Raw genomic sequence first — 24,593 nt, 5'->3', positions numbered from 1 at the left:
ATCTCTCTTCAATATTATCTCATAAAAGTTCTCGTTACTGGAGAAAGTCAATGAAACATAAACGTTCTCACGGGCTTCGCCCTCACCGCTTTGCGGTCTATCTAACTTCTTTCTTATATCATCTATACGCTTCAAAATGTCTGAACAATTGCTAACATCTTCTACAACAGTTATTTCATCATGAATGACTTTCAAGAACAAGCTCATTTAATATGCTATTAAAATCATCTCAATAATGAGTCCATCCTTTCCATCTTTAGGTAGCACAACATCTTTCATTGAAGAAGGTTCGACAAGTCTTATGTTAAACTTACTGACAAAGTTTGTTATACTATAATGCTTCGGCGGCGAATACATGTAGTTTGAAAGACATAATATAGATTCTTCAGCAAATTCACTTATACTGGATTTTATAACAATGTTCTCACGAGACCAAATACCACCAATTGACAATCTTGTAAGCAATCCTGCTGAACCTTCTACTGTAAACGTCGATGGTAACATTCCACGAAGGTCATCTATTGACATCTTTGAGTCACTGAATTTAAAGATTTTCTTAAAGCAATCGTCATTATCTAACCATGCAATAGCTTTGAAGTTTTCATTCGAATATACATCTGCTTCATTAAATGTAAAACCTGACTTCTTTGCAGAGATGACTTTAAAATCTATTGAGTTGGTTTCAAAATTATATGCTATGGTAACTTCTGAAGGTAATGGATGCTCTTCCGCAGTCAGTTGTTCTCTCACTACCGTTTGAAGCTTTGCGTTAAAAACTTTCATGTCATCTCCTGTGTCTAGGTTCACATACACAGCAACAGGAAAACTATCTTGCTTCTTTGTTTCATCATTATATCTCAAAACATTAAAGTTCTTCAATAATATTGTTTTCCTGCTGGAATACTTCTAACTTGTCTTATTTCAATAGCTTTCTCACCTCCTACATACTCTACCCAGTGTCTTGGATATTCATAAGTATACTGACTTTCTTGAATTTTGGTAGGTTTCATCATAACGTGTTCATAGTATATCTTTATACTCTTGTCAGTTAGACTCGGTGCTATGTTCTGAATATTTCTGACTTGCATTTTTAATGGAGATAAAATGAAGCATTTAATACATGATGTAGATGAAGACATGAATGAAACTACAGACAAACTTAACTCTTCTCTTATTCTTCCTTTCAGCAAAGATTATGAATTCTGTTCAAATGGTGTGTATTTCTATTGTGGAAAGATGGGTTCAGGTAAGACATTTAACCTCATCGTCATATACTCATAACAGAGCGTTTAGGAAACGACTCTTACTATGACCAAATCATTATATCAGCAACTTCAGACTCTATGGATTCAACAGCGAAAACATTTATGTCAAAAGTTCAAGCCTCTGTCGTTAAAGTTCCAGACAGTGAACTCATTGAATTTCTTCAACGTTACATTCGACGTAAGAGGAAATATATGCCATCGTAGAGTCATACAGTCAGGAATGCAAAAGACTTCTGAGGAGATGGAAAGAATTATTGACAAACACCACTTACGTCAATACTCAGGGTTTACGATATGAAACGACTTACAAACTACATTCTATCAAACTTTCAAAATACCCTTCAAAAAGTATCCTTCAAACACTCTGCTCGTTGTGTGACGACTTCGCCGGAAAAGTTTAGTGTCAAAACCAGACTCACCATTAGCTAACATCATAACTAAAGTCAGACATTACATTAACTGTAGCAATACTTATGCAAACATGGAGGTTTTTAGCTTTAAACATAAAACGTCTCATAACTGACTTCGTTATCTTTCAAGGTTTCTCACGTTATGATATTGAACTCATTTGGAAACAGTCAGGTATAACATACCTTTTGAAGAAATTTGGGAAGCATATAAGTCTCTCATCTCTCCTCGTTCATACCTTGAGATTCATATCATGACTAATACCATTAAAGTCAAAAATATTCCATGGAAACGACCAACATTGTTTTAAAGTTTAACCTTCAATTGACTGATGGAACAAATTCCATGCATCTCTGTCGCCATTTCTGTTAATATTTTTGCTGTCATTCATATCATCCACTTCCCCATCCGTTAGCTTTTGAGGATATGCGTTAGAATAGCTGTTCTTAAATGAAGGCATTTCACCTTTGAGAGCATAAACTCTATAACTTTCTGCATACTTTATGTTTGAACCTCCTGAGCCATCATTGACATAAATTTTTATAGGCTTCCACCCTTTGTTCATGTTCCTGCTTCTTCCTTAGCTCTTTTGTTCAGTAGTTCTACATCTTTATACACAGCACCTGTCTCAGTGAATTCAACAATATTTTCATCGTTAGCTTACATTCAAACCCTTGTCGAGTATATTTTCATTCATACATATAAAGGGTTTTTATTCTATATGAAATGAGAAGCAAATCCATCTTAGCTGGTGCCGTTAATGTTCCAATTGAACCAACATCAAATGTTGACTCACGAAACGACAAACAATATTGTCATAAAGAACTATAGTTCAGAGTGTTTGAAAGAAAAAGAACCAGAACTTAAGTCGGGACCTTCGGTCTTGGAGCATGGCGCCGTGAATTTAAACACAGCTTCAAACGCTAACGCTACATCAGATGTTAAGTTAGAGTATCCACCACTGGACCAAATTCTTTCAAGAGAAGCCAACGACAACCCTTACACAAATGTTCAAACAAATCCTTCAGATAACGTAGACCATTACCTTCTTCAGTTATACCAAACAATTTACTCAAAGACGATAAGAAGCTTTTGACAAATCTTATAAGTAAGAACCAAATAATTCTAACAAAGGAGGACCTTGAAAATGTTATCTCACGAATAACAGGGAAACAATGTGTCATTGACTATCTCGACCCTGAAATCGAATGCTGTGGTCAAACTCCACTATTCATGAAAATAGGTAACATCCGCATCATTGAAACACCAGGAACTACAGGAGTTGAGTTTAAGTATAAATATTCGAATGAATATACAAAACTTTCAACAGAATATAAACTTTGTTTGAAATATGTTTTAGTAAATTAAAGCAATTTGTAATATCTATCCAAAACTTCTTCAACAGTATCGAACTCATCTTCATAATGCAAACCTAATCTTATTGACTTGGTGCAGTTTTCACTAACACAATATTTTTCTGTTCTCTTGACTGACATAACTAACTCATATGTTTCATCAAACAGCAACAACCAAAGTTCATGACCTAATACATAACATTCATACTTTATATTTTTAGCTCTGAGTTCTCTTGTAAGCTGTTGCATTTAATATTTTCTAAAAAGTCAACTTCAACAGTCATTCGCACTAGTGCCTTCAGTTCTACAGGCTCTCCTTGAAAGTCAACAAGTCTGAATTGCATGTCTTTCAAATTATGAGGACTAATGCGAACCCATTTACCTAAATGAGTTGCTATGACAGGAACGTTTGGAATGAACATTGAATTGACTGCATAACAGAAGGATTTATATTCTACTGAACCTTTACTATTAACTCCTGAAATACCTGTGACATTAGCTATTTTAGACTCAATGTACAAACAATTGCCATAACATACGTATGGAACAGATTTCATCTCAATCGTTTTGTCAACACTTTTCAAAGGAAATGTCATATGGTATGCTCCCAGAAGCAATTGAACTCTATGACTCATTCGTGTTATCTTAAACTCCTTCGCATAACTGAACTTCAATGTTCCTTCAGAAGAGAGTTCGACATCTATGTTGTCAATAGTTTCTTCATTTATGAGAGTATCTATGACTCCAGCAATTTTATCTATTCTATACCCAGCTCTGTTAGGAAATGTTATAACACTTCTTTTGTCATCTATTTCAATCTCTATGAAATCTGTTTCATCTGTTATGACAAAAGTTGCGATAGTATTGAAGTCAACAACTCTGAAAGCAAGCGCTTCATTCTGAAGACCTAAGTTTGTTTGTAGCTTTACTGTCCCGTATTCGTTTGGGTCTGTACTTTGCAAATAGAACAACATTTTATTCTCATTAAAATATGACTATTGCTGCATATGCGTATGAAACAAATGAAGCAAGAAGAGCACTTGAACTAGTAAACGAAAACTCAACTTTAACCATTGAAGGCAATGATTTAGTCATTGACGATGGAAAAACTAAAAAAGTCATTGATTTCGATACTTTTAACACTTATGACCCATTCATTACAATAAGTAAAGTTCCCATCATAAATGATGGAACGGTGCAATATATAAATTCTACAGTAGATGCCTCATTAGTGAAAGTACTGAATGTTCTCATTGAATTGTTAAAGAGCTTTCGATTTGACGACAACATTAAATGCCTAAAGAATTTAGTCATGAATGAGAAACAAATTCTCGGCGTTGCTGGTAGCAGTAATGATGTACACCTTATGACATTAGAATATTATAACGAACATAAAGATGAACTGAAAGGAGAGAAGGGTGACACCGGACCTCAAGGACCACAAGGAATACAAGGAATACAAGGACCTCAAGGCGAAAACGGTTTGGATGGTGAAGATGGAAAGGATGGAAAAACTGCTAAATCATGGATATGGAACCTTATAAATACTGGTTTAACAGCTGCTTCATATGGAGTTCTTCAATACCAAATCGGAAAGATATGGGCAGTACTTGGTGAAGAAGTTTTAGATGACGTTAAAAATGCTTTGAACTTCATTTCAAATGGTTCGGATACTATTAAAACTTTATCTGGTTGGATGCAAGAAACAAGGAGTCAAATAGATACTGTAAGACGTATAGCAAACAATGCACGTACGGGATTGGATACTTTACGAGAAGCACAAAATACACTAAAGGAAGCAAATGATATTCTTGGCTCAGTATCAGACATGCATGAAGATTGGCTTAAAGGTATTGACAAATCTTTAAAAAATCACAGTCAGTCTATTGCTGACTACAAGAAAAGTATAGATTTTTTACATAGTGCTATGGACGTACATGATGGAAGCATAAGGAACTTACTTAATGCTAACAATAACTTACCAGGAACTATTAAAGCATTTATAAAGTCCTTTGTAAAACCTGGTGCTCTAACATTTAGGTCTTTGAGAGCAAGAACATTGAAGTCAAGAGATGCAGAAACTCCAGAAGAACCACCAAAACCAACAGCTAATGAAATATTGTTCGAATATTTTCCAAGGTACTCTGTTCTCATTGCATACATTCAAGAAATACTTAAGAACGCAGACTTGACTTTAGGAGATGATGAAAGTTCTGTATATCTTTCGTTCCAGTTTCAAATAGCAGAACTTTTGAGACAGATATGCTTAATGTATGACAACATCTCTGATTTCGCAAGATATGATGACGACCATGACCCCGAACACGGTGAAGAAGAAGTTTTACAAACATCCATTAAGACAGGAAAGGTTTTAACTCAAAGTCTCATTATTGACACCAAAGATGGCGAAGTGGACGTTCTTCAAGAGCTGAAGAAAAATACTTCTTCGGGAGGTGGTGGTAGGCATGAACTTGAAATAAATGAGATAGAAGAGAAATTAGCCGAAAAGGCAGATAAAAACCATGTTCATTATATAAGTTCAGACGAACAGATTATAACGGACTACCATGGATATTTAACACAGGATGAACAAATAAGCACTGAAGATGTTAATGAAAGAAGATATAAATTCATTCGTGCTAAAGGTTATGACATACGCTGTACTGTACAGTATGACACAGGTAAAGCACCAGAAGCATTTGGTTATAACGATGAAATTTATGCTTCATACTTCTTTGTTAACGGTGTATTAGTTGAACCAAGATTTACTTTGAGAGTTAAGGCAAAAATAACTTTTGAAGATGCTATTAAAAGTAAAGCTGACAAAGATGAACTTGACGCAACGAACAAAGTTTTGAAATCTCATAAACACAATATCTCCGATATAAATGAACTTCAAGCTACATTAAATAGTAAAGCTGACAAGAACCATACACATAAATCCTTCACTACTGTTAGAGCAGACGACATAATACTGAACTATGATTTGGGTTCAAGTGCACCTTTAGAGAATCCGAGTACAAGCGTAAAAGATACTCTTAACAATTTAGATAACAGATGTATGAACATTGAAGGTCATGCCAGAAACTTTGAAGCATATGAACTACCAGCAATGTTAGATAAGAAAGCTGACAAAACAGAGCTTCAAACATTAAAGACTGAAATACTTCAAACCATATATCCTGTTGGTTCTATTTATACGTCAATGAATTCAACAAATCCAGCAACAGTTTTAGGTTTTGGTACGTGGCAGCAGATTGTAGATAAATTTTTATACTGTGCTAACTCTTCAAAGCAAACAGGAGGTTCGAAGAAAATTAAAGAAGCAAACTTACTCCCACACACTCATACAGGAACTACAAACTTTTCTGGCGACCATAGCCACTCATTAAGAGACCACCCATTATACAACTCAGAGTATGAAGCTGGCAATGACGTTTTATCTCCATCTTATAACAATGCAGCAAAAAAGATTTTTCGACCAACTGAACCAGGAGGAAATCATGTCCATACTTTCACAACAAATCCAACAGGCTCGGGTAAAGATTATATGCCACCATTTGTGACTTTATTTGCTTGGTACCGCATTCAATGAACGCGCTTGAGCCTAGAATAAAATCTTTAACTTTACATAAATGAGCTTGAAAGAAGTATTCGAACAACATCCATGGAGGTCATTTAAGAAGTTCAATGAAGCTGCAAAGAGTTGGGGATTTACTAACAGAGCTGAAGTGAAAAGGTTCTTTGACAAAAATGTTGTACATCAAACAAAAATAAACCCTTACGACTACTTTTTACCAATTTACTCCAACGCTCCTGACGCATACCAATTTGACACTCTCATTCAAAGCAGAAAAGGAGGATATAAACCATTCCTCATCTTCATTAATGTTAACACTCGCAAAGCATATGCATATCCAATGAGGAATAAAGGAACTCATGAAGTTTTAAGAGTTTTGCAGACGTTCGTGGCAGAACACCATCCCACTTCATTAACATCAGACCAAGACGGTGCATACCTCAGTAATGAAATCACAGAATTTCTCATTAAGCATAACATAACTCACTACACTACTGAAGACCATAACCATAACATACTCGGCATCATAAACCGCTTCATAAGGACACTAAGAGATTTAAATCAAGAGCGAGACTTTACCGAAGAAACAATGAAACATTTTCTCGAAGTATATAATTCCTCAACACATTCTACAACAGGACATACACCAAATTCAATGACACAACAACAAGAAGAAAAGTATATACAAAAGAAACGAAGTCAAACACAAAATATCAGAAATTCAACACAATTTACCCTCATTCCTGGTACAAAAGTTCGTGTAGTTCTTGACGACAAACCGTTGACAAAGAAACGTTTAAGGTTAAGTAGAAACTATTATATTGTAGACTCTACGCAAGGTAATGGATATCTTATAAAAGCTGCTGACGACTCTATTGCGTTTTACCCTCGTCATAAATTAGTTGAAAGTAGTAATGGCAAACTTGCTGAAACCATTGACGAAGCAAAGCGAGGAGTGGTTATTGAAATACTTGGCTATAACATAAACGATGACACTTATAAAGTAAGATATGAAGGAGGCGTTGAAGATGTTATACCATCTAAGAACTTGAGAGAGTCGAAGCCAACACATCTGGGACCATTAGAGCGGGAGTACTGGAAAGACAAAAATAAGCCAGAAAGAATAAGAAAATTCTTCTAAACTTTTTCGTTGGATGTAAATCAGACATGAACGAGAACAGTCATGAAATCATTAATGGTACCATTTATTTTTTGGGTCATAACGATAACATTAACGAACAGAGAATGTTCGACATTGATAACATAAACGATAACATAAACGATAACATTGACGAACAGAACATTCGCTGATCGTCAATTATGTTCGACATTGATAACATTAACGATAACATAAACGATAACATTGACGAACAGAACATTCGCTGATCGTCAATTATGTTCGACATTGATAACATAAACGATAACATTGACGATAACATAAACGATAACATTGACGAACAGAACATTCGCTGATCGTCAATTATGTTCGACATTGATAACATAAACGATAACATTGACGATAACATAAATGATAACATAAATGATAACATTAACGATAACATTGACGAACAGAACATTCGCTGATCGTCAATTATGTTCGACATTGATAACATAAACGATAACATTGACGATAACATAAACGATAAACATAAATGATAACATAAATGATAACATTAACGATAACATTGACGAACAGAACATTCGCTGATCGTCAATTATGTTCGACATTGATAACATAAACGATAACATTGACGATAACATAAACGATAACATAAATGATAACATAAATGATAACATTAACGATAACATTGACGAACAGAACATTCGCTGATCGTCAATTATGTTCGACATTGATAACATAAACGATAACATAAACGATAACATAAACGATAACATTGACGAACAGAACATTCGCTGATCGTCAATTATGTTCGACATTGATAACATAAACGATAACATTGACGATAACATTGACGATAACATAAACGATAACATTGACGATAACATAAACGATAACATTAGTTGAAAAAATAAAGTTAGTTTTATTTTTATTTATTTTTTTTATCTCATATGTAAAGACAGTGATGTCAAACATTGAGTTTGAAACAGTTAGAAAGATTGACAATGACACCAAAGTGGTTAGAATTGGTGATTTAAACGTAAGATACTGTAAGAAATACAACAAATATTCTTTGTCAGACATTATAACACCATCTGGAAAGAAAACAAAGGACTGGGTTAGAATTGCTTCTACTCAGAAAATTTTGACAAGAAATCCTAAGCTCATGATATCGGTAAGATTCTATGGAACTACAGCATATCTCATTGACAAAAGTCTTATACCAATAATTCTTCTGTGGATTGACCCTGTTGTTGGATATAACTTCATAACTTATGGTTCATTCGATACGGAACGTTGCAGTGAAGGCTTACTTTACATCGTTCAGAAACCGAAGGACTTCAATACAAAGAGATATAAGATCGGAAGAACATATAATATAACTCAAAGATATGACTCTACAGTCAATAGAGTCAAGGTTGTGTTCGTTAATGATATGAGAGCCGCAGAAACAGAACTACTCGAAAAGTTTGAGAAAATGTATGGTGCTCCCATGAAAGGTAAAGAAACGTTTGAAGTAGATGAGATAGATAAAGCTATAAAATTATTTGACGAAGTTGCTGAAAAATACATGTAAAGCGTTTATTTTTGTCTTTTGTGAAAGTCAGAAAATAACGCCAATTTTTTCCTAACAAAAATTTTTATCTTGTATGTAAAGACAGTAATGTCATCATCAGAGAACACAACAACTGCTATCGTTCATGAAGCCATCAATGAAGAATATGAGTACATACAGTATAACAAACAGTTACGTCTCATTCGTTCAGTCAAAGACGATATGTACAAAATGCAGAGTATTTTGACAGCATGTTTTGCTCCAGAGAATAAAACACCAAATGAATGGTTTGAATTAAATAGCACTCATGAACTCCTCAGTGAGTTTGAACATGTAGAACTTAAAAAGATGTACCAAGACAGACAAAACTTACCATCACATCTAAAAGGTATATATGTTCATAAGTTCCTAGTTAGTTCAATAGCAATGTGGGCTTGGCCCCGTTATGCAATCTACATACTTATGCTACTTGACGAACTTTGTACAAAGCAGAGAGAAGATATGATGAAAGAAGACAAAAGCATACAGAAAAGAATACCACGTTCGGTACCAAAAGGAAAGGAGAAGAGCTATAAGTATATGATTTACACTGAAGAGTTGGAGAAAGAAGAAGATAAAGATATGGTTATGTTACATTTAGTCAGAAGAAACAACAAGAGCTTTTATGACCTCGCTAAAATATATAAATCTGACAGAAACTGGTTCTATCGTGAAAACTTACCGATTTCAATGACACCGAATGAGCAAATAAAGGAAATTGTCAAAAATACTCTTCCTCAAACACACTATGACATCAAAGGTTGCACAATACTTACATTCAAAGAAGACTTAACATTACTGAAGGAAAAAATAACAGAATATTTCGACAACATTAACGAAGAAGTCACGACAACATTAACGAAGAAGTCACGACAACATTAACGAAGAAGTCACGACAACATTAACGAAGAAGTCACGACAACATTAACGAAGAAGTCACGACAACATTAACGAAGAAGTCACGACAACATTGACGAACAGAGAATGTTCTGTTCGTCAAGTTTATTTTGTTTTTACCATTTAATTGTTTCCATAAACGCTCCATGTCGAACATAATTGACGAACAGAGAATGTTCTGTTCGTCAAGTTTATTTTGTTTTTACCATTTAATTGTTGTAAAATATCCATATGAAGACTAACCAAAAATATATTTTTGCTTAAATAGCTTCAGGGTCTATTTCTTCAACCAGTTCACTTCCTTCGTCAATGTCAATAGAAGCTTCTTCAACCTTTGGTAAGAATTTCTGTATAACATCTTTGTTCGTTATTGTCTTCAGAGATGAAGGATAATATTTCACAGATGTTTCACCCTTCTTATATTCTTTCTGTTCGGAAAGATTTAAAGCAATACTGAAGAAGTCAATATTAGAGTTCTTTATAACAGTATAATGAGTATCTTTGACATTCACGAAGAAACTCTTTTGTTTCAAAACTACTGCTAACTCTTGTGAAGTATAACGTTTGCGGTCAATGACGATAGCTAATGGTCTGACATACTGACCAAACTTAGATTCTTTCACAAACTTCTTGTTAAAGATAACATTAACATTTGAAGCACCATTGAACTCATTCTTGATGGCAGTAGCGAGAGCATTGTATGAAAAGAACTTGCAATCTTGCATGTGTTTCATTAAAATAAAAATATTAAATTATTTTGAAAAATAACTTTAAAAAATCTAATCTAATTTTTTCAAAAAATATTTTTTTTATTTCCTACTAAAGATGTATCGGAAGTTGTCTAAGTTAGAACACTCGGAAATAAAACAACTTCTTACAGAAGCTAACATAGAAGTAGCAAAACATTACGCAACAAACAAAAAAGCACTCGCTGACATCCTCAATGACTATAATGGTGCAATAAGTTATGATAGAATTCATGAGTTCATAAAGCTGCAACGCGGCGAGGACGAAGTCCATGCAAGAGCATTTCCTTTAAATGACGTTGCTATTGACTTATATCATAGACGTTCAGTACCTCATGAAGTAAGAAGAGAAATGTTTGACATAACAAATGCAAACGTTGGTGAAACAAGAAGAAGAGACGACACACTGAAACAACAGAGAAGAGAGATGTTTAAGAGCGCTATAGAACAAGTTCGCAAAGCTAACGATGTCCTTCGTTCCATTGACGACAAACCAAAAGAAGGTGAGAGATGGTTAAAGAAAGATGAAGAGAATAGGAAGAGGAATGTTAAGACAGGCAATAGACTCATTGACTTTAACATCGAAGCTTTAGATGAACCAAACAGAGACTACTTACACAAACATTTCGGTAAGGTTTTCATGAGACTCTTAGAGAAAATTAAAATAAACTCACAACAGAGATGGATGGTATGTTATAAACTTGGTGGAAAGTATGAATGTTCTACGTTAAACCTCAATAATATTGGAACATTACTACATCAGCTCTTGAAGGAGAACTTTATATCAGAGATAGAAGCAAATGCTGCAGGTATTGTTGAAATGCACTATGACTTCTTCTTGACAAACATAAAGAATCTTACTGAAATAAAGATGTATGATTTAACAGAATATGAAGGCTTAACGATGTCAGATGTAAAGAAAGGCAAACCAAAAAAGAGACCATATAGAGATGAAAGCACACTGACAAATGACCAGAAAGCCATTTTGGAAGCTCTTAAGCAAACAGGAAACCCAGCACTTATAGAAAGCTTTTGGAAAGATAATGGTGAAAAGAAGTTTTATAAGAAGAGAAGCGGTCAGTTCTGGAAGTATCTTTGCACATTACCTATAAATCTTGAACGCTACCAAATCTTCAATGAACTGAACAAAAGAACTGCAACACTTATGACAGAAGATAACTGCTTCGTTTATGCTTGCATTCAGGCTGGAGTAAATGAAGAAACTATTGACCACATGAGAGAAGTCATTCGTGTTAGAGACTTTCCTCAAAGTAAAGTACAAGAAATTTCTGACGCAACAGGTATAGCATTTAATGTTACCATTGGTTACTTCAATGACTCAAGACATAATGAAATAAAGAGATACATACCAAAAGAATGTGAAACTGTTCGAACTATTGACTTACTTCTTGTTGAAGACCACTACATGCTAAATGAAAGATTACCAATGACAACATATTTCATTCGCAACTATATAGAAATCTTGAAGGAGTGTGGTGGAATGAACATTGAGAAACAGATGAAGATTTATACAAAGAGAGAGAAAAAATATGTAGTTCGTTATGATAGAACAACACCGTTATGGGATGTTATGAAAACATTGTGGGAGTGCAAATATTTCGAACCTATTTCTTATGGAGAACTTTTCACATATACGACTGACTTATATAAACAGAACCATTCACCATTTAAAGATTTGACATATGCTCCAAAGTATTGTGTACAACTGAAGATGAAAGCTGAGCCAAAAGAAGTAAATAAAAATAAGTGCAAGTTCATTCCTGAGCACGTTTTCTTTGCTGACTTTGAGTGCAGTACTGATGGCTTTCATAAAGCTTTTAACATCTGTTACGACAGTGAAGATGGTTCAGTGAGTGAAAGCATTTGGGGTCAGAACTGTGCAACAGAATTTTTGGAAAGACTCCCTGACAAGAGTTTAATATATTTCCATAACCTCAGTTATGATATAAACTTCATCTTAAGACACATGACAGAAGTGAAAGGAACTCCCATCATTAAAGGTTCACGAACAATGCAAATAACTGGCTTATATAAAGGAAGGGCAATTATTATAAAAGACTCATACACTGTTATAAATAAGAAGCTTAAACTATTTCCTGTTATGTTTAACTTACAAACAGGACCGAAAGAAGTATTTCCATACAACTACTACAGCAGTGTTTTGTTAGCAAATGACAACAGAACTGGTGTCATTTCTGAAGCGTGTAAGTTTATCCAGGATGCGGATACATTCATGAAAAACATAGATTTAATCGAAAACTGCAGAATAGATGAAAACCATTTCGATTTAGAAAAATATAGCTCATTTTATTGCAAACAGGACGTAAGGATTTTAAGAGAAGGTTTTGTTAAGTTCCGCAATGACATATTAAAAGAATTTGATTTAAACATTTATGACTACGTTAGTATTTGTTCAATTGCTAACAAATTATTTGAGAACAGAGTGTACTTCCCGAATGGAAATTTATATGACCTCTCAAATAAACCAAGAGAATTTATTTCACGCTGTATTCAAGGTGGAAGATGTATGCTGTCAGATAACATTAAACAAAAGAGCGAAAAGAAACTCATTGCTGATTTCGACGCTGTTTCATTATATCCATCAGCTATAGCAAGACTTTATACTTTAGAAGGTATTCCAAAGGTTATGAAGAAAGAAATGTTAAGCACAGAGTATCTCATGAGACATTTATTCGATGACGACCAAAAGGAACCCATTGGTGAAAAGTTTATGTCTGGCTTCTTTGTTCTCATTAAGATAACAGAGATTGGAATACATAGACACTTTCCTTTAATAGTTTGTGACCCTGAACTAAATCCAGAACTTAACGTTCCCAGAAGTTCAAACACTTGCTGTTTAATGTATGTTGACCATATAACATTACAAGACCTCATAAAATATCAAGGTGTCAAATGTGAAGTGTTGCAAGGATACTATTACGATGGAAACAGAGATATTAGAATAAGAGATGAAGTAAAGAAGTTGTTTGAGTTAAGGTTAAAGTATAAGAAAGAAGGAAATCCTTTGCAAGAAAATATAAAGCTCATTCTGAACAGTATTTATGGCAAAACTATTCTATCTCCTATTGAGTCAAAAATAACCATAGTAAATGACAAAGATACTATAAGATATGCCATCAGAAACTACAACCATATAGTGAAGTTCGAAGGTTTGGATGGTTCAGATAAAACTATTTTCAAGCTAACGAAAAGTATTTGCAGACACTTTAACTTCTGTCCACTTGGTGTTAATATTCTGTCAATGTCGAAGAGAATAATGAACGAAGTATTCTGTACTGCAGAGGATATGGGACTTCAAATATTTTACCAGGACTGTGATAGCATGCATATTTTCAATGAAGACATACCAAAGCTTGCAGCAGAGTTTAAGAAGAGATACGGTCGCGAACTTATAGGAAAGAACCTTGGTCAATTTCATTCTGACTTCGCAGAAATAACACCTGGAAAACAAAGTTTAGCATACAAGTCAATATTTTGTGGAAAGAAGACCTACATAGACTTACTCACTAACGATTTAAATGAAGTTGCATTCCATGCACGTTGCAAAGGTGTCAAACAAGACGTCCTTGCTTTAACAGCAAATGAAATGTTTCCTGAAGCTATACAATGCTATTACAATGAAGATAAGAACATTCACATACCTGTTGGAACATATGACAAAGACTCTGAGTTCAGTTTAATGAAACTTTACAAAGCACTTCATGATGGTCAAGAGATTGGATTTGACTTATGTAAGTCATGTCAACCTTGCTTTGAAGAGAAGTTTAACTTCTCAATAACGACTAAAACAAGCTTTATTCGTAAGTTGAAGTTCTGAGGTCATTTATTTTTGTCAGCAATGAGGTCATGAATGAGGTCATTTATTTTTGTCAGCAATGAGGTCATGAATGAGGTCAGCAATGAGGTCATGAATGAGGTCATGAATGAGGTCATTTACAATACTGCGATGGTAGAGTTTAAGAGTTGTGCTTCAATGTAGAGACAGTCCTTATGGTCTGGAGGTAAGAACACTGGTGCTTTATGGTCATGAGTGGAGAACATGTCTATCCAAAACTCACGATTGAAGCCAGTTAATTTATAGTATTTAGGGTTAGGAAGTGGTGAAGTTCTTGTATGACCAATGAACTCATTTTCAACTCCCTTACTTAAGTTTGAATATAATATAGCTTGCTTTCTATCCCAAATACCTGGAAATCTAATTTCGGAAAATTCACTTTTCCTCGGAAGCATTGCATCATAATTGAAAACATTTTTGAAATCATCACTTGGTTCAGAGATTTGAAATCTTATACGTAATGGATTTTCTTTCTCTTTAGCGACTTCATTGAATGGTGAGAATACAATGAATTGACAGTCATGAGTTCCATCTTCATTTGGTACAAACTCGTAATGAAAAGCTATTAATCTTTCTACAATTCCTTCTTCTTTCAGTTGTGCAAGAAACTCACGTAAAGGCTGTAAAGTTTGTACTTCAATGTTAAACTTCTTTTGAAAATTTTCGTAAAATATAATTATACAGTCTTCTAACGTCGTACTGTTTTTAAAGTATTTGTATATGTGAATGTTTTGGGCGCTTAAAGACTGTTCGTCATTTTCTATCTCGACTTGAAGTATAAAGTCAACCTTTCTGAAAGCACGTGTTATATACATATTTGTTATGCCAATGTACTTCTCTTCATTTATGTTCACAATCCAGTCTGTTGGAAACTTAAACGTTACTCTGTTCCCCTTTATTTTGACGTCAGGGTTTTCACTACTGAACGCAACAGATAAAGGTATTTGTCTATACATTTAATTCGGATAAAAATAAACCATTTACTCTTTCTTTGCTTCAGCGTCTTCTCTAGCTTTCTTCGCCAGTAGTCTTGGGTTCTTTTGTCTTCCAGCAGCTAATGCAGCAAGTTGTTTTTCACTAAGTTTTCTCTTTGGTCTCTCTGGCTTTTGTTCTTGTTTTTGTTCCTTCAGTTCGGATAAAATTTGCTCACGAATTTCTTTCTTCAATGCTTCAACATCTATGACCCCTTGGGTCTTGTCCGTAGGGTTTGTCTGAGTCATTTGACTGCAGATAAAAAACAAAATTAAAACTTTAACCGATGTAAAATGAGCTTGTCAAAATCAGAGCGAGAGTCTATTATATTAAATGACGCAAGAGGAATACAACATCCTTTCTATTACGTAAGTCAGAGTAAAGATGGTAAAATATACGTAAGAAAAAGAAAGGTTCCATTAGCGAATGCAGAAAGCGACAACATTAAGGTGTATGGCAAGGGTGAAGTCCACGAAGCCCATATAAAACCTTCTGTTCAAACTGAGCCACCAATAGAACCAGAAGAAAAGAAGCCAGATGTACTTTCAATAACGAACCAAGAGCTTATTGCAAAGTTCGTGAATTTCATTGAAAAACAAACCGAGTCAAAGAATCCTGACCCGCCAGTGAAAGAAGTTGAGACAAAAGAGAATGTACAGTTCATTGAAAATGTCAAGAAACAACTTCCACCACGAATGCCAAGAAGAAGAGTGAGAATAATGAAGTAAATAGATATTTTTATCCGAAGTAAATACATGCAGAACGAACAGTTAAACGAATTTACTCCAGCAGAGCATATTCATCAGATTCGCTCATATTTCGATATCATAGACAATGCAGTTCAAATTGGTGACACTAATAGAAAATATTCTGACGCAAAGATTCCATCACAACCTGGAACTGCTAAAGATAACAAATGGGTAACATTCAATCTCTCACCTCCTGGTGAAAATATGTTGGACCTTTACAATACATTCATTACGTATAAAATGGAAGGTCAATTTATTGTAGATAAAGAAATTGGTTCAGGTTCCAATAAAACAAACCCACCAGGATTTTGGATTGGTTTCGATGACGCTTTCTATGCAGTTGCTGGATATCAAATCCTTGCAAATGGTCGTAACGTATATTCTCAAGACAACGCAAGAGAAGAAGCATATATAACTTCAAACTCACAAACTACCGAACAAATAAAGAAAGTAGATGTTTTCTCAAAGACTCGACATGAAGATGTATGGAGTCATTCGGGAACATGCAGAACAGGACAAATTGTTAGTGGTCCAATTACAGCAGGAAAATCATTTGATTTTAAGCTTCGTTTAAGAATTCCTGTTAGAAGATTCCTTCCATTAGAAGCTATTCGATTTATTCCAGCTTTTGCAGGAAACATTCAGCTTAAAGTAAAGTTCAGTAGCGACGCCTTACAATGCACATCTATATCTGTAAATGATATCATTGCTTTCAATCCAACTCTTAAAGTTGCATTTGCTTCAGATTCAAATCCACCGACAAATAAATTTGTTCCATGGAATGAACTATTCACTATGATAACGAAGGCAGTAGAAGCTAGTGGAACAGTTACTATTACAACTGTAACCCAGCAACTATTTCGAACAAAGATGGATTTTAATGAATGTTTCATTCATCCAAAGTCATTCTCTTTAGACCCTAACATTTATACAGAACTTGTAGAACATTATACAAACGAGGCTTTATGTTTTCCTGTTAAAGTTATGGATTGGATTCCTATGGACGGTTCATTCTCAAAGAATACAGATAGTTCAAGTGCAACATTTACAGCAGCTTATACGCCTATTAATGTTAAAAGTATTTGGGCACTATTTAGAAAGAAAGACAACTATTATGTTAATTTTGAGAACCCTAAGTTTAAATATCTTCAGCTTTCCATGGGAGCTTATGGAAATATGCCTGCAGAACCCGAAAAATCATATGGACCTGTATTTTATGAAATGGTTGCGAACGCCTGCAATACAAACAATGATATGATAGGATTTAATGAAGATGTTATGAGGTCATTGGTGGATGATGGTAGTGTGGAACATAAATGGGACAGCTATTGTAATAAACAGAAATTCATCAAAAGTGACAGCTCTCAATTTTTTGACATTTGTAAATTCTAAATTGAATGAGAAAAATGAAATAATACTAAGCATAATACAATATTCTAGATTTAATTATAATTAGGAAAAGTTAGTTTTGAGAGTACTTTTCATAGGCATATAGAATGAAATCTTCTGAAAAATAATATCACATAAACTCATATTATTTTCTAATATATAACTATTTTATATAAAAATCAAATTCAATGATCTTAAAAGCGAAGGATAAACCTCAAAATTTACGAATATAATGAGTAGGAATATAATGCTTATCTATCATAAAACCATATGAAATATCAATTTTTGCTTTACGCCTAATTTTTGACGACAATTAGCAAAAAATGTTAAATGTTAACACTCAGTCCATTTGAATATGAAAAATAAAATTGACTTTGATTAAATGTTTTTATTTATCATGCAATTCTTCTTGCGACCAAAGATTTGAATAAAATTTCAAAAAATAAGATAGCTTAAAAAATAATATACGGTAAAAAAAAAAAGGTAGTGGGGCCTCCAGGCACTTCGTGCCCTCTAGCCCTGAAGATGTTTAGTATAACTTTGTCCGGACAAGTAAGGGTCTAACGTCGCTACAGGAAAAGTTACGGGCGTTCCAAGGAAGTATACTTTGAGAAGCCTTTTCCCCCTTATAGAATGAGATCGGACGGTTATTTTACAAAACCGACAACACTTTGACCGAGTAGTTTTTTTGTGCTGAACAAAAAGTGTCATATAAACATCTGTCAAAAACCGTTTTTTACTTCACTTAAAATGCCACGTAAGCTACGTAAGAATATACGTAAGTATCTCAAAAAAGAAACAGACTCTCACAAATAAAATATTGAAGTCTGAAGGAGCTTTCGAGACAACAGATGGAAAAGTTTACTTCACTGACCAACAGTTCATTATAGAACATCTCATTGACTTAGAGTCGAAATATTCTAAACTTTACAACAAACACAAAAAGTTGAAAGGAAAACAAAAACAAATGGCATATGATATTTATGAAGATGTTGACGACACAACTGTTCCTGCAGGTGAGGTAAAGTCAGAGAAACCGAAAAGTGACGAAAAACCGATAGAAGAAGAAAAACCAAAAACTGAAGATAAACCAAAACCAAAGTTTAGTTTCCAAACTAAACCAAGTCAACCTTCATTAGCTGGTATGGTTGGCGTCAAAGACTTATGGCAGCAGGCGGTTATGTAAAGTAAAGAAAAAAAATTTTTTTATTTTTATAAAAATGCCCCCATATAGAATGGACAGAAAGTCTGCTAGAATAAAAGCAGAGTTGCAAAGATATGGTTGGAGAGTTTCGAAGAAGTTTAAATATAGGAAGGGAAGACCCATAAAAGTCTATGACAAATTGTCTGGTCTGACCTACGAAATGGATTTGGAAACAGCACGTGCAAATTATCCAAACAGACTAGAGAGGTTAGAAGAAGAACGTCTTATGGACATGCCTTTCGATGTTAGTGAAACCTCAAGTTGAAGGACACGACGGCTTTGCCAGATTCTTTTGGAAACATGACGAACAATTGCATCCTTTGAGAAGGAAAAAAGTGTAGAGAGAGATGGTCATGCTCCCATGGAAAGAACAAGATATGCATATGAGAAGTACCGTGAAGTTAGAAGTCAAATTACATCTGGTCGAACCTTTACAGTAAACTTTGACGAAGGAAAGAACAAAGAAGGCTTCATGGGTGTACTTGCTGCCATACAAGACGGAAATAAGAAAGGACACAATCTCAGATTGACCATAACAGATTTGGATAGTCACATTTACTATGCACATGGCAATGTCACAACAGCTGCAATGCTTCTTGACGCTTTCAAGACTACAAAGAGAGAACAAATGGTTGACTCCGACTCAGACATTTTGAATGCAATTGAAGGAATTGCAAGTGTCAAGTTCGAATGGTACCAACCTAACCCTCAAGCAGTCAGACAACATGCTGGATACTTCCCCTTCATAAATAAGTCTGACATTGACTTGACAAGGTATGGAATTTACAATTCAATTGAAACAATTGTCAACGAACCTTGCATTCTTACATGTCTCAGGAACTCTGGTCTTGTTACAGAAGAGAAGATGAAGTATCTTGAGTCATGTGTGAAGACAAGGTACATTCTCAGAGGTCAATTGACAAAAATTGCACCGTTGGCAAATGTCAATATCCGAGTCAACATACCTACAGCTAAAGGTTCTTCACATGACGACTATGTTGTTGACAAAGACTTACCATGGTTGAAGATTGCAATTGTCCACAACCACTTCATGTTGAACGAAAGTCTTACAAACCCATTGTTCGGAAAAGGCAAGTGCAACATTGTCAGAGCTGTAAACATTCTTTTCGAGAAAGGTTTGTTGGAACCAATTCCAGATGACAAGCTGACAGAAACTTTTGTACCAAAAGACGAAACAAACTTTTCATTGTTAGCAAGACCAAAAGTTGTTCCAGACAAAGTTCTAGTACAAAAGAAGTACACAATTCCACAAGGAGTTGGATTGTTCGGATACCAACCTGAACCAGAAGAACTTCCAATGAGGTTGCAAGAACTTCAAGATGCTATAAATAAACTTCCATTGAGACATCCAATTGACGTCAAATTGTATTGGAGAGCATCTGAGTTAGGTCAGAAGGTTTTATATGAAACAGGTTGCTTCGACGATGTTTATGAGATAACAGGAGAAGTTTCTCAGAAGATAAGAGACTCACTTGAATTTCCACAAACTGGACCAATTGGTTGCGACAAGTTCGACTTAGATGAAAAGATATACTATGTCGACCTTAACGCTGCATACATGAGGTTTGTCCAATATATTCCGACTGGAATTCCAAACGAAGATGGTGAGTTCCCGGGAAGGAACTATACAGTTGGAAAAGTCATACAACAACTGTATGATATTAGGAAAGCTTCAAACCCCAAACTTGCAATGACACTCAAATTGCTTATGAATTCGACATGGGGATATTCCATTAAGAAACCTCAAGAGATGAAGAGTAAACATTATGAGAAGGTCGACAACTTTGTTGAAAGGTTTTCTCCTTTTGTTTTGAAGTACGAATTCACTCAAGGTCAAAGTGGCTTAGTAACCACATTAAAACCTATTGTCGAACATTGGTCTTACCCTCAGTTCGCAAAGGCAGTCCTTGACAACTACAACAAATTCTTCTCCGAAGTCAAATCCAAAGTGAAGGTTTACTATGAGAACATTGACGCACTCATGACGAACGAAGAAGGGTACAACAAACTCATTGAAATGGGCATGGTCGGTGAAAAGATGGGCTGTTTTAAGCTAGATAAGGTATTTTCCGAAGTTCATGTCCTCTCCAAGCGTAAGTACTGGGGCATACTTGAAGACGGCACAGAAATAAAACATTGCATGAAATAAAAAATTTTTATATTCCTTCCTAGCTAATTTCCGTTTAATTTCATGGTCGCCCTCGGAGTCTTTGAATCGGATAGGTCGAGTTACACCATTCTTGGTCTCAAACTCATATATAACCTGTTTGTCTGTATTTTCGTCGACTATGGCACGAGACACGAACATTGACCAAACGGACAAAAAGTGTCATTTCGGATGGTCAAGCAGCCAATCGCATTCGAGCACTTCGAAGAAGCCTTACGTTCCAAGGGAGAGGATGTCTGGTGCAAGGCAGAGGTCATGAAACTCTACGAGCAGTACATCCTCAATGCCTGGGAGGACAAATCGTCCTTGGATTGGCAATTCTACCAACTCCTCTGGGACGACCTCCTACGCAACTGGGATAACGAAAGAGCCCAATTCAAAGGTCGGGAACTAATTTTGCAAATTACCCTTAATTTAACATACTTATCCAAATAAACACCTAAATTTACTTGGGGTTTCCCCCTAAAATAAAATTTTTTTACTCTTAGAACCACTCGAGGTTCTCCTTACGGTTGTTGAGCTTGTCACCGTCAATGTGTCTGACCCTCGTCTTCTTGTCTGGATTTGGAACCCATTGCATACCGACAAGCCTTCCCATGGAAATTGAACCGTAATTTCGAAGGTTAAGGTTCAAGTGTCCCAAGTTGTTGAGGACTGGGGTAAGAACCTTGCCTGTCTCCTTGTTGCGGATTTGGTATGGGTAGGGTTGGGAAATTTCGTAAGCGTCATCGACAACAAGGGTTGCCCAAACTTCCTTTTCTTCGTGTTTCTCTTCTTCTTCTTCCTCTTCTTCCTCTTCTTTGATAATACCTTCGGCAATTCTGTGTTCACGAAGTACGGTGTTGCATGTTCTGTCCTTTCCGAGTACCTTCCAGATGGCGTCTATCTCTTCGAAGAAACGGTAGATGAGTCGGGCAAGGTTTTGGTTCTCTATGTTGTATTGGCGCAAGGTTTCCGCGAAATCGTTCAGGACTTTCTTATTGGAAGCTTGGTTCGTGAGGACTTCGACTTTGAGATTGGTTATCTCTTCCATAAGACTACTTTGGAGAGTCTTAATGGTGTTTGACAGATGAGCGTTCAATTGGGCAATTTGAATTTGAACTGGGCGCTTGTCTGGCAACCTTGAAAGGACATCTGCCATTGAGTTTGGCTTCGGTGCTTGTTCGGACATCGAAAAATGAAGTGGTTTGAGAATGACGGTTTTACTTCAAAAAGCTTGTTATGACAGTTATGTCATACAACAAGTTTAAAATAATATCTTGTTCTTCTTCTGAACGTTTGTTGTCTCTTCCGATAAAAGTTTGGAACATGAGAACCAAAAAACGTTTTTTGAGATTGCGGAACAGTTCAGGCAAACGTTCATATTCCGGATATGTTGGGAGCAGTTCGAAACATCTGAGCTGACTTTCGGACAAAATTGGGACAATGTCAACAAATTCATCTTTGGTCGGACTGCTTGAAGGTAAGTCCCTTACATGTAAGTAGCTCTGGTAAAGTCTTCTCATTTCTGCTAACTTTTGGAGTATAGCTTCGTAGTTTAGAAGTTTTAATTTTAATTGTCTTATTCCACTCTTGACATCTAAACGGTAACTATCCATGAGGTCAAGAGTAGCTTTGGTAGCTTTAAGTGGAGCTATCTGTTCCTTGACTCTGCAATTTTGGTTGCAATTGTGATTTGAGCTCCTTCAAGTTCGCCGTCTATGTCGTTCTCAACGTCTTCAACGATGGCTTGAAACTCTTCATCGGTCCATTGAGATTGGTGTGGGACGAATTTAACTTGCTTCATTCAAAAAATGAAAAAAAATGTTTTTACTCTAAACGTTAAGGTTTACTGAACTGGTTGGATGTCGCCTTCACAGGTTATGTAGAACGGCTGACCCGAGAAGTGAAGGAGAGACTGAATTGCCAATTTCATATGGGGTAGGGGGTTCTCCTTGTTTGGTATTTTTATCCAAGGACGTTTGTTTAGGAACTTAACAAGAGCTTCTCTTTTGGCGTCCTTTATGCCATCGTAGGCTGTCCCGTCTGGTATTTGAATTGGAATTCCAGTCGAAGTCTCGAGCTGAAGTGTAGACCTTCCAGAAATAGTGGTGAACTTGACCTTGGGCTTCATGACCTTGCGCAAGTAGTCTTTAACAGGCTCGTTAATTTCAATTAGGTAAATTGCCTCGTCAAATCCTTCTGGCATTCCGAGTCCTTCCATCCGACAGGAAAATATTTTCCCGACAACTGGAAAAAATTTTCCTTCCGACAGAAAAAATTTTTCCTTCCGACAGGAAGAACTCTTCCAGTTGTCCGTCCGTAAACCATTCAAATTTTCGAAAATTGAGAACTTTTTGGTCGAACTTCAGAAAAAGTTTTTCCTTCCGACAGAAAAAGTTTTTCCTTCCGACAGAAAAAGTTCTTCCTTCCGACAGGAAAAGTTTTTCCTTCCGACAGGAAAAGTTTTTCCTTCCGACAGGACACAAACGGATGACTGACGTTCCTCTTCCTGAACGCCTTCCAAAGCCAGAAGAACCGAAAGCTGCAGAACCACAACAGTCTCCTCAGCAACCTCAGTTCCAGCAAGTCCCTCCACCAAATTACTACCAATTTCCACCTCAAGGTTACTACCCACCACAAGGCTTCCCGAACTACCCTCCTCAGCCTATGCCTTACTTCCCCAACCCTTGGATGTTCCAGCAAGCTCCACCCCAGCAATTCCAATCTCAATCCAAATCGAAGAGAGACCAAGAGTTCGAAGAAGGTCTGAACCGCTTACGCAAAGATTATGCCACAGCCCCTATGGAAGACGACAGGCTTTCAGTCTCTTCCTCAAATCGACCGATTCGACTCGTACCACAGATTCGGTTCGCGACCGTGAAGACTACCTCAAGCAGTCTGAGAGACTCTTCATCCTACAATCATTTACAGTTGGAGCTCTCAAGAACATGCGCAATTACGAAGGTCAGACACCAGCTGGAGACCGCAAAACAGACGTACTCGCAAGAGCCGTCCAGCTCGTCAAAACAAAGACTGAGATAGTCGACTTCATTCTTGCAGCTTGCCCATACAAGTAAAAAAAATAAACAATTACGAGTTAAACTTTTATTCTTTCTTTTCTGAGTTGTTTAGAGCTGGTTTCTCTTGTAGGAACCTTTCGTACTCTTCCATGGTCATGTAATTGCGAATTTGGTACGCAATTCAGGTTCGTTGTTTTGAACCTTACGTATGTAACGCTTCCATCCTCCTCAGGGAAGTAAGCTGCTA

At 35.9% G+C, this 24,593-nt stretch overlaps 15 protein-coding genes and 5 pseudogenes across 20 annotated transcripts, besides 2 other annotated features; 11 read left to right on the top strand and 9 right to left on the bottom strand.

Moving 5' to 3' along the window:
* Window positions 1-17,898: part of a mobile genetic element that runs on past the window's edge.
* Window positions 211-1,088, bottom strand: TVAGG3_0895980 (annotated as a pseudogene). The gene has a single exon. A coding segment is annotated over exon 1 (878 nt).
* On the top strand, window positions 2,400-3,041 carry TVAGG3_0895970 (annotated as a pseudogene). The gene has a single exon. A coding segment is annotated over exon 1 (642 nt).
* TVAGG3_0895960 (uncharacterized protein) lies at window positions 3,238-4,002 on the bottom strand (the record flags this gene model as incomplete). Its single annotated transcript, XM_051251046.1, has 1 exon — window positions 3,238-4,002. One exon carries the CDS (start codon window positions 4,000-4,002, stop codon window positions 3,238-3,240), a length of 765 nt encoding a protein of 254 aa, XP_051086521.1.
* On the top strand, window positions 4,020-6,623 carry TVAGG3_0895950 (organellar and viral DNA polymerase type B; the record flags this gene model as incomplete). Its single annotated transcript, XM_051251045.1, has 1 exon — window positions 4,020-6,623. The coding sequence occupies one exon, from the start codon at window positions 4,020-4,022 to the stop codon at window positions 6,621-6,623; it is 2,604 nt and encodes an 867-aa protein (XP_051086520.1).
* TVAGG3_0895940 (integrase core domain containing protein family) lies at window positions 6,664-7,749 on the top strand (the record flags this gene model as incomplete). The annotated part of the gene is made up of 1 exon (XM_051251044.1): window positions 6,664-7,749. The coding sequence occupies one exon, from the start codon at window positions 6,664-6,666 to the stop codon at window positions 7,747-7,749; it is 1,086 nt and encodes a 361-aa protein (XP_051086519.1).
* On the top strand, window positions 8,693-9,304 carry TVAGG3_0895930 (organellar and viral DNA polymerase type B; the record flags this gene model as incomplete). The annotated part of the gene is made up of 1 exon (XM_001325220.1): window positions 8,693-9,304. One exon carries the CDS (start codon window positions 8,693-8,695, stop codon window positions 9,302-9,304), a length of 612 nt encoding a protein of 203 aa, XP_001325255.1.
* Window positions 9,392-10,204, top strand: TVAGG3_0895920 (KilA, N-terminal/APSES-type HTH, DNA-binding family; the record flags this gene model as incomplete). The annotated part of the gene is made up of 1 exon (XM_001325221.1): window positions 9,392-10,204. One exon carries the CDS (start codon window positions 9,392-9,394, stop codon window positions 10,202-10,204), a length of 813 nt encoding a protein of 270 aa, XP_001325256.1.
* TVAGG3_0895910 (uncharacterized protein) lies at window positions 10,480-10,953 on the bottom strand (the record flags this gene model as incomplete). The annotated part of the gene is made up of 1 exon (XM_051251043.1): window positions 10,480-10,953. One exon carries the CDS (start codon window positions 10,951-10,953, stop codon window positions 10,480-10,482), a length of 474 nt encoding a protein of 157 aa, XP_051086518.1.
* On the top strand, window positions 11,318-11,969 carry TVAGG3_0895900 (organellar and viral DNA polymerase type B; the record flags this gene model as incomplete). The annotated part of the gene is made up of 1 exon (XM_051251042.1): window positions 11,318-11,969. A coding segment is annotated over one exon (652 nt), but the record flags the coding sequence as incomplete, so codon positions are not given.
* On the top strand, window positions 13,718-14,595 carry TVAGG3_0895890 (organellar and viral DNA polymerase type B; the record flags this gene model as incomplete). The annotated part of the gene is made up of 1 exon (XM_051251041.1): window positions 13,718-14,595. A coding segment is annotated over one exon (878 nt), but the record flags the coding sequence as incomplete, so codon positions are not given.
* On the bottom strand, window positions 14,944-15,181 carry TVAGG3_0895880 (annotated as a pseudogene). The gene has a single exon. A coding segment is annotated over exon 1 (238 nt).
* Window positions 15,616-15,798, bottom strand: TVAGG3_0895870 (uncharacterized protein; the record flags this gene model as incomplete). Its single annotated transcript, XM_051251040.1, has 1 exon — window positions 15,616-15,798. A coding segment is annotated over one exon (183 nt), but the record flags the coding sequence as incomplete, so codon positions are not given.
* TVAGG3_0895860 (uncharacterized protein) lies at window positions 15,823-16,062 on the bottom strand (the record flags this gene model as incomplete). Its single annotated transcript, XM_001325222.1, has 1 exon — window positions 15,823-16,062. The coding sequence occupies one exon, from the start codon at window positions 16,060-16,062 to the stop codon at window positions 15,823-15,825; it is 240 nt and encodes a 79-aa protein (XP_001325257.1).
* On the top strand, window positions 16,108-16,542 carry TVAGG3_0895850 (uncharacterized protein; the record flags this gene model as incomplete). The annotated part of the gene is made up of 1 exon (XM_001325223.1): window positions 16,108-16,542. One exon carries the CDS (start codon window positions 16,108-16,110, stop codon window positions 16,540-16,542), a length of 435 nt encoding a protein of 144 aa, XP_001325258.1.
* Window positions 17,895-17,931: a mobile genetic element.
* Window positions 17,932-19,187: 1,256 nt separating this feature from the next.
* TVAGG3_0895820 lies at window positions 19,188-21,326 on the top strand (annotated as a pseudogene). The gene has a single exon. A coding segment is annotated over exon 1 (2,139 nt).
* Window positions 21,327-21,515: 189 nt separating this feature from the next.
* Window positions 21,516-21,779, top strand: TVAGG3_0895810 (uncharacterized protein; the record flags this gene model as incomplete). Its single annotated transcript, XM_051251039.1, has 1 exon — window positions 21,516-21,779. One exon carries the CDS (start codon window positions 21,516-21,518, stop codon window positions 21,777-21,779), a length of 264 nt encoding a protein of 87 aa, XP_051086514.1.
* A 49-nt stretch (window positions 21,780-21,828) lies between these two features.
* TVAGG3_0895800 (HNH endonuclease family) lies at window positions 21,829-22,515 on the bottom strand (the record flags this gene model as incomplete). The annotated part of the gene is made up of 1 exon (XM_051251038.1): window positions 21,829-22,515. One exon carries the CDS (start codon window positions 22,513-22,515, stop codon window positions 21,829-21,831), a length of 687 nt encoding a protein of 228 aa, XP_051086513.1.
* A 31-nt stretch (window positions 22,516-22,546) lies between these two features.
* TVAGG3_0895790 lies at window positions 22,547-23,130 on the bottom strand (annotated as a pseudogene). Its single transcript has one exon. A coding segment is annotated over exon 1 (584 nt).
* Window positions 23,131-23,172: 42 nt separating this feature from the next.
* TVAGG3_0895780 (uncharacterized protein) lies at window positions 23,173-23,547 on the bottom strand (the record flags this gene model as incomplete). The annotated part of the gene is made up of 1 exon (XM_051251037.1): window positions 23,173-23,547. One exon carries the CDS (start codon window positions 23,545-23,547, stop codon window positions 23,173-23,175), a length of 375 nt encoding a protein of 124 aa, XP_051086512.1.
* Window positions 23,548-23,558: 11 nt separating this feature from the next.
* TVAGG3_0895770 (uncharacterized protein) lies at window positions 23,559-24,043 on the top strand (the record flags this gene model as incomplete). Its single annotated transcript, XM_051251036.1, has 1 exon — window positions 23,559-24,043. A coding segment is annotated over one exon (485 nt), but the record flags the coding sequence as incomplete, so codon positions are not given.
* Between the last annotated feature and the right edge of the window lie 550 nt (window positions 24,044-24,593).

Source organism: Trichomonas vaginalis, chromosome VI (genome assembly GCF_026262505.1).
Source record: "Trichomonas vaginalis G3 chromosome VI, whole genome shotgun sequence".
Taxonomy (NCBI): Eukaryota; Parabasalia; order Trichomonadida; family Trichomonadidae; genus Trichomonas; species Trichomonas vaginalis.
This window is presented reverse-complemented; position numbering and strand designations above follow the sequence as displayed.